This window comes from Notamacropus eugenii, chromosome 6 (assembly GCF_028372415.1).
Source record: "Notamacropus eugenii isolate mMacEug1 chromosome 6, mMacEug1.pri_v2, whole genome shotgun sequence".
In the NCBI taxonomy this organism is placed as follows: Eukaryota; Metazoa; Chordata; class Mammalia; order Diprotodontia; family Macropodidae; genus Notamacropus; species Notamacropus eugenii.
Window position 1 is genome coordinate 321,239,832 of NC_092877.1, and position 8,917 is coordinate 321,248,748.

Sequence of the window (8,917 nt, forward strand, 5' to 3'; positions counted from 1 at the left end):
GTCTAGACTGATTCAGTGCATACTACTATCACTAATTTGAAACCTCCAATTCCTGGCCATTTCCAAGGTCACAAGGGAATTTGGGGACTGTCAAGGGAGTGTGAATCTCAGTTTGTTTCCAGAGACTTATTGGAAGTGCTGACTCAGTTGCTATCAAGGGATCCAGAATTCAAATGGATTCCTGAAAATTCTTTCCAGGTAGATCCTTTCTCCAAAAGAAAGGAAGAAAATCAATTCACATTCACTTGGAATCCTCCACACCATTCATTCCTTAAAAGCTGTTTATTGAGTTACTACTATAGGCAAGGCACTGTATTAGGCACTGGGTCACTTGTGAGTTATAGTTCAGTGACAACCTACATCATAGTAGCCTCACAGGGCTCTATAATTAATCAGTATATATTACAATATTCTTCTGACCAGAAGGGCCCCCAAATATCATAGAACCAACAGGAAATAAAAATGAATGTTCCTCATCACATGATTCTGTTACTGAAGGGTAAGTGGAAATTAGTGTCTCACTAATCAAGCAAGGACACCTAGATGCAATGTCTTCTAAAATGTTGGGGATGCTAGTCAAATGAATTTGAGTATTTGATGTTATTAAAGATTTGAACTAAAATTCCCCATTACAGGAAATGTGTGAGTCCTGGTCAGTTCATGAAAAAAGCCAAATATTGCTAAACATGTAAAGCCATTTTGAAGATTCATTGGAACATATATGTATAATATTTTTGAAATAACCTATTTTAGCCTCATTGGTCTTCTGTCTGAAATGAATCAAGCTTGAAGAGATGCAACAGGTACAAATGAAGAACTAGGAAGTCAGTCTCAGAATAGGCTTTGATAGACCTCTAAGTTGTTGATTTAAGGAAGTGGGATAACAACTATAAACCTTTCCAGTGTGTTTACATACACACATGTCCTTACATATGTGTACAGCTACATAAAAGTAAATTCAGGTATAGATGAGCATGAACAAATAAACATATGTAAATACACCCAGAATCTGAGCAATAGTGGTACATGTATAAATAAATGAAAGAACAAAATGTAAATAAATACAGAAGTGTTGTCAGATAATTTTATGTAGAAATAATGCAAAAAAAAAAAGTCTATGAAATTTAGATCTCCAAGTAAGCATTTAGAAGAAACAAAGAACCTAGAGATAAACAGACCTCACATGATTGTATTCAAGATACTGAATTTAAGGATGGTAAATGAGTGAGTGGAACTTCATCTAAGAATTAGGTAGAACCAAACTGTTTTTCAATTTTCTTCCTAAGGGTTAGAAGGAAATTCTACAAAATCTCACTCTGATATTTGTGAACTCTTTTCCTTTTGATAGCATAGAAACTATCAGATTAAAAATAGATGTGGACTTTTTTAGATACATAAGTGCCATACAAAGAGTTTTGAGCAACATTTCCAACAAATAAGTTTCATTAAAATGAATCTTAGTATATATTATAGGGTGTTGATAATCTGGACAATGCACACATCTGTGTCATTAAATAATTTGTACTCTGTCTTCAATTCCTGTCCTGCCCCTCCTACAAGTCATTATATTATTGCATCCTTATGATAAATGTCAATGTTCAAAAGTCTCTTAATAGAATACTGGTCAGGATATCATGCAGACATCTTGCATAAATACATAAAGAATAACATACTACCATTTGTAGCTTCAGATTGGTAAGCATAAAGACTCATCTCATTCCAAAATACTGAAACATGGAATAAATACTCTTTTCCTACATAATATGTATTATAATGATTCATTGTTCCTTTCGGGGTTTTTTTTGCATTTTTTTTAAAGGACATCAGGTTCCAAGGTACCTCCCCCCATACACTAGGAATTAGTTTTAGTAAGTTCTTATAAAATCAGGAATATGTGCAAAGCTATTTGTCTCTTTTTCTCTCTCTTCACATATGAAGTTTATCATTAATTACAACAAAAGTATCAACCAACGAAACATAAGTTTCTAGTGTTCTTTCTGAGAAACATAATACAGACCCTTGATAAGTAAGGGAAAAAATTGTCATAGTAATGGAAAATAGTACCGTTTGAATATTGGCACTGTGCAAGTTCCTACTTTTACTATGTAAGTGAATTATTATGATCTGGGAGCCTATTTTCCAGTATAACACATGACTAAATTTCCTGTTTTGCCCCCCCCCCCCCCATGTTGGTTTGGTTAGGTTAGGAATATGGGAAATGAAGAGGAATCTCATTACTTAACACACTTTTGAGAAATTCAATACATAAAGTAACTTCATATTAATATCTTTAAAATGATTGTTTAAATTTTTAAATAGGAAAAGGGGGTGGGGGCTGTGTATGAAACACGTAACCATATTCTGCTTTCATATATCTGATTATCTTCCAGGTGGGGGCCAAATTAAGCTGCTGTGTTCCAGTGTAAGGCTTCTTAAGCCCACTTACCGTAGTTGAAATAATTGTGTCCACATAAGTAACATGAAGACTAACTACTTGCGTAGTCGTGGACCTCAACCCCCCGCCGCGGCTCTCCAGAAAGGACTGAGTTGCCAATGAGGAGACTCAGCATGCTGTGAATGGCCACTAGGTGCCTACGTAGTCTTTCTTAGACGATCCTATGTGCATGCGCACGCACTGCCCACCCACCCAATCACTACGGCTGGTCCGAGCCCCTGAGAAAGTACAGAGGAGATTACCTGACCCAGCTAAAATCTCATTTCCCACGTCCCTTATAAATCACATACATACAAGTGCCTTATAGATCACATACATTGCGTGCCATGCTCACATTCCAGTAGGGTCAGGAGTAGAGAGGTCTGACCCTCACCTTTTTTTCTGGACTTCATCCTCATTCACTCCCTCCATCTCTTCGATTGAAGCACCATCCCCTCCCACCCATATAGGAGCTGGAAAAATGGCCTTGAAGGGTGTCACTTTCCTTCCTTCTTTCTAACCCCTCTGATACCAGAGGGGAAACGAGGAAGAATTTAGTGAGTGCCCGTGTGTGTCTGTGTGTATGGGGTAGGTATGGGACTCTTGTATGCCTGGGTTCCTTGTACACAGTCTAAGGGCGAATTTCCCAAAGGCATCCTTGATTTCTGCCATTCTGTTCTTCATTCTTTTATTAAGTTCCCATCCAAAAGGACTGTAAGGTAGCGGGGCACCCGGACTAGACGTGATGTAAATACACCAGCTAGGCTGAAGATGGTAGACAGAAGGGGAGGACAGAGGTAGTAAAAAGAAGGTGAGGGAGCTACGCATGCCAGCATCGCCCACTTGAACAGTGGACTTACTTCAGAGGAGATGGAAAGGTGAGGGAAGAGAAAAGAGCAGATGGGAAAATAGTTTTCTTCTGAACCTTGGGGGGCCGCTGGGAGGGGTGGGGAGGGGTTTCAGAACCCCCCAGGACTATGCCGGGGGTTCTAAGAAGCGAGCAGCTGGTTAGTTACGTGTTGTTCCTCCGGCTACCAGCAGTGGCCGCAGCCCGGCCCCGGGGGATACCGCCTCCCCCTCCCCCTCCTCCTCCTCCTACCCCAGCTCCGCCGCTGCCCCCGCCTCCGGCCGAGGCAGCTGCAGCCGAGCCCCCGGCCGCCCCTTCGGGCCGGTACTTGAGCCAGCAGATCACCCAAGTGACGACGACCGAGAACAAGGCCAGGATGCTGGCCACCGAGAGGCAAATGGGCCCCACGGGCGACGGCGCCGGCGAGCCGCCCGGTGTAGTGCCGGGGGCTGCCCCGGACACGCCGCCCCCGCCCCCGCCGTAGTGGTTTACGAAGATGAGGCCGGTGAAGAGCAGTACTACCATGGAAAGGAAGGAGAAGACCACGCACACGCAGCCCGCTGTCAGCGCCGCCCGCTTGCAGTTCTGGCAGCTCTCGTACCCGCCCCCTCCCGCTGGCCCCGAAGAGGAAGCGAGGCCGCCGCGGCCGAGGGGCACCGGGACCTGGGTCGGGGCCGGGACCGGGGCCGGGGCCGGTGCCGGGGCCGGGCTGGACGCCGGAGCTGAGGCCGCCCCGCCGGCAGGCTCCTCCCGCTGCCGGAGCGGTGGGGCCGGGTGGGGATGGGCGTGGTGGTGATGGTGTTGGTGGCCGTGGGGGTGATCGTGGGGGGGCTGGGGCGTTTGAGCGCCCCCCTGGCGCCGGGATGCGGGCAGCGGCGGGAGGCTGTCCTGGGGCAGCGGATCCTGCGCAGCGCGCAGGTAGAGCGGAAAGGCCTCGGAGAACTTGGTGTTGTTGGGCAGGCTGTGCACGCGACTGTCGGGCAGGGCCGTGCGGTGGCGGCACACCGGGCACGCAATGCCCCCGAGGCCCGAGGAGCTGGGACCCGGGCTTTCGGACCCAGCCCCCGTTTCAGCAGCCTCCGCTGGCCCGGGGCGCCAGGGCGGAGGGGCGGGGGGCGGCCGCTGGTGCTGCTGCTGCTGCTGCAGCTGCAGCTGCTCCCGCTCCTGCTGGGCAGCTCCGCGGACTTGCAGCTGGCTCAGGCACTCCTGGCAGAAGGTGTGCAGACATTCCAGAAGCTTGGGGGCCCGCCGGTCCAGGTCGAAATAGTTGTAGCAGATCTTGCACTCGTAGTCTTCATCCTGGCAGGTCACAGCCGCCGCTGCCCCTTCCCCTCTTTTTCCTCCTCCTTCTTCCCCATCTCCTCCTTCTCCCTCTGCTGCCGCCGCCGCCGCCCCTGCTGCAGGGTGGTTGCTGCTATTGCTACTGCCGCTGCTGCTGCTGCTCGCGTGCCTCCCGCTGCCGCTCCCGCTGCCGCCCCTGCTGCTGCTGGCCGCCGTCGCCAGTTCTGCCATGGCATGATCTTCTCATCTGGGGAGAAGGTGAGAGATCCTTCCTCCCCCTTCTCTTGGCTCCTCCAGCACCGCTGGCTGATGTACCTCTTGGTACAGAAGAGATGCTTTTCCCCCTCTTACAAAAATAAAAAAATAAATCTCTCTCTTTGGCTGCTGTCGCCTCTCTGGTGGATGCACTGCTGGGATGGGTGGGGGGGAGGAGGAGATCTCTACCTCTTCACCGTCCCCCCCCCCTTTCCTTTCGTGAGCCCTCCTTCCTAATGCATCTCTCACTCGGATTGTTAGGGCTTGTTTGGATTTTGTTTAGGGGGCTTTGGAGTGCGGGAGGAGGAGGCGCCCTAGTGTCACAGGGGATGGGGCTACCTATTTTCCGCTCTGGCACACCCTCCCCAGTTTCGCGAACCTGCTCCAGCTTTTTCTTCTTCCTTCTTTATCCTAATCAGTCTAGGAATCGCTCCTGGACGCTCCTCTTCCCACCCCAGCGGGAGCTGGCCGCCAGTGATGTAATGCAGGACTCAGGCTTGAGCAAGGAAGAGACAAGCAATAGCAGCCCCAGCCGCCGCTCCTGGACTTCGTGAAAATCTGTGATCTCATTTCTGTGTTCAAGGGCGAAAGCCAGTGATCACAAGGCAAGTTAGCCTTTATATTTTAATTAGGTGAGCCAAGACCGAGCTCTCCACTTTACCAATTCTGTTCTTTCTCACAGAGTAAGGGCGGAATAAGAATATTGGAACCACATTTTAAATAAATGTTGGTGTTCTGCAGTATCTATTTTTAGGTTTCAATAGCTTCTTCAGATTTAAGACACTCATGAGCCCATAGATACGTGTTTTGTGATTTTGAGTGAGAACACCAGAGGGATAGATTGATGTATTATTCTTCTAAATCTTTTTTTTTTCATATTGTACTGTAGTGAGAGGCAAAAGAAGCAACCTTTGACCAAGTTAAGGTGCCGGCTGTTGCCTTTCACCTCCAAATTTAAGATTCTGGCCTCAACTTTGGCCCATCAGTGTTTCACTTAATTTTCCATTTTTGAACATTTGGGGTGTTTTAGAAAGAATAGCAATTCATAGCAATAGCTAGTCAGTTTGTGTATTATGTAGGTAATTATATTTATTACGGACCAGGAAATCTTTTCTGCCATCCTTCTGGATAATCTGAGTAAAACCCTAGAGGAAGGTCTTAGCCAATGAAAGGGAGCCAATCAGGAGCAAGAAAAAGGCAAGGCAGCAGACCTGAAATTGAGGGCAAGCCGAAGCTAATAAGAGAAACCAGGAAATCAATGGATATATACAGGACACCAGGAAAAAGAAAAACGCCCAACAGCCATTGAAACGTTTTTTTGTATATTTTCTAGTATTTCTAAAATTTTCTTTTTTCTAATTAATCATCTTGTACATTATCTTTATTTTATTATGTGAACAGAAATTACTAGATTAGATAGAATATTATCTCCTCCCTGTCCCCCAAAAGTCTTGAACTAAGGTACTTTTAAACATCAATTAGAATGCTCTTTTCCAATTTTTCCATTATAGAATTCATCCTTTGGGTTAATGTCCCAATATTTTAAGATGGACTACTCAGTGACTGTGGAATTTTAGATGGTGGGGTTTTGGAGCTTGGAGATATTTTAAAAAATGATCATAAGAGCTAGTTGTAGGCCCCCCCCCGCCATATGTTCTAAACGATAGGAATACACATTCCTGTCATTTGTGCTCTCTCAGTTGTATTCTTTTGTAGAGCTTAGACATTGCAGTCTTTGACTTTGTTCCTTTACTCCTTCAGGTTTTGCATTCCCTTGTGCAGGAGGGGAAGTAAAACGAGCATAAAGAAGAAAGCATTGATTTGGGGAAAGGGAAGCACAAGAAGAACAGCTATTGGGATTTACGACATTTCTTACTCCTCATAATATTCATCCATCTCCCACACTGAAACCCTAGGTCTAAAGCGATTCAGGTTTTTTAGTGAAGTCACCTATCTCTTTGTAGTTATGTTTGGCTTTTCACTCCAAGTCCCTCTACTGACAATCAACAAGGATTTATTTAGTGCATATTATATGCCAGGCATTATGGTAGATACTGGGGCTATGCAGGAAGAAAGGAAAGGAAATAAGCATTTATACAGTGTCTATACACAGTGATGCAGTGGTTAAATCACAGGCAGATCTGAGTTCAAATCTGACCTCAGATACTATTTGTGTGACCCTGGGCAAGTTGTTTAACTTCGTCTTTTTGCTTCAGTTTCCTCTTCTGTAAAATGAACTGGGGAAGGAAATGGCATACGACTCCATTACTTTTGCCAAGAAAATCCCAGATAGGGTCATGAAGAATCAGATGACTGAAGTTACTGAACAGCAATATACTGTCTATAAGGTACTATGCGCTGTTGTGCTAAGCACTCATCCTGGGAGGTAGGTGCTGTTGTTATTCCCATCTTACAGTTGAGAAAACTGAGCCAGAGAGTGGCTAGGTAACTTGTCCAAGGTCACACAGCTAAGTGTCTGAGGCCAGATTTAAACTCAGGTCTTCCTGACTTTAGGTTCAATAGTCAATCCACTTTGCTACCTAGCTGCTTCCAGGCAAAGACAAAAATGAGAAAAGATGAAAGTGAAAGAGTCTCTGCCCTCCTGGAACTTTTATTCTCTATGACTTCATGACTTAGTGAGTTGGTATGTTCGAATAATTCATCACTATGAAGCCAGCTTTAGAAAGGATGAATCTTTCTAAATACTTAGCTAGACTGGCCTTCAGAAGTGTTTTCTCCTTCATGAGTTTGTGCACAAAGTCTTTCCAGATGATTTTTTTTCTGACTCTCCAGAACTTGTGTGTAACCAGCATAGCCCTTAAGAACCCATGGTCACTTCCATACCATGATGAGGCTTGGACTTTGACCAGAGACCACTTGTCCTTAAGTATTATCTAGCCTGCATTTCCTTTATGCTATCTATATCATAGGGCAATCTCCTCTCAAAAATTCAAGACAACCTTTTTAAACATGTCTTTGGTATTGGTTTTAAAATGCTGAATTTACTATTTTTCGATAGTTTCTATAACTTTTCCAAAGGGATTCTATCCAGTGCACCAGGGGATTTTTTTTTTTTTTAAGATCTCTTGACATTACAGAGATACAAATTAGGACATCAGATTAGATACAGATTTAGGACATCAGTTATTCTTTGCTTTATATAGATACATGACTGGCCAGTCCTTTCCAAGAATCAAATCTTTGATGGCATCCTTTTTGCTTCATTTTCTAATTCATTTTTAGTAATATATGGCAACCTGTTCATACCTGTGGCTTTCCGCTGTATCACTCATTTTTGATGATTGATGATTCTCATCCCTATAGCATCACCTGAATAATAGCATGGATAGACAGAGGCAGCATGGTGCAGCGGATAGAGTCCAGAACTTGGAGCCTGACAAACTTGGTTTTGAATCCTGTCTCTGACAATTGCCAAATGACCTTGGATAAGTCATTTATCCTCCCCCAGCCTCAGTTTCCTTATCTGTGAAATGAGAGAGTTAGACTAATCCAGAGCTCTCAAACACACAGTGGGAGAATGCATGTGACCCACAAAATTTGAAAGTGGATTAAAATTTAATTTGGTAGATACTTAACAAAATATATAAAATACAATAAAACATAGGCAACGTTAATATGTGGTTTTCTAAGTTGATATCAGTCTACAGGAATGGTTGTGTTTAATGGCCTCTTTTTGATTTGAACTTACTAGACTAGATCAGCTATTTCAAATTTCTCAGTTCTACAGATATGATCCTATAATACATAACTGAAAGAGTCCTACACAGCACAAAAGTGTGGATGGTTTGTCATCTACATCTTTGGAAGATATATAAACATTGAGGTCACAGTTTTAACAGAATATTTTGATAAAGAAGTAAGAGAAACAGTGTCTCCCCCATGAAAATTCCACTAGAATAATTACTCATTTTTAGCCCCATAAAGTGTACTAAGAGGACTGCAAGCCTGAAGCAAAGAATACAATATTCACATAGTGTTCACCCCAGCTTTATGGGACACAGCAATTTTTCATGTTGCAACAGCATCTTCTCTAGAGGGTAAAGAAAATAGATCACAGGTAGTTTGGAAATGGTCAAAGT

The 8,917-nt window shown here is 44.3% G+C and overlaps 1 protein-coding gene across 1 annotated transcript; it reads right to left on the reverse strand.

Annotated features, from left to right (window-relative positions):
• Nucleotides 1–267: 267 nt before the first annotated feature.
• Nucleotides 268–5,362, reverse strand: RNF228 (ring finger protein 228). Its single transcript, XM_072617938.1, has one exon. The coding sequence runs from the start codon at nucleotides 4,791–4,793 to the stop codon at nucleotides 3,447–3,449; it is 1,347 nt and encodes a 448-aa protein (XP_072474039.1). The 5' UTR covers nucleotides 4,794–5,362; the 3' UTR covers nucleotides 268–3,446.
• Between the last annotated feature and the right edge of the window lie 3,555 nt (nucleotides 5,363–8,917).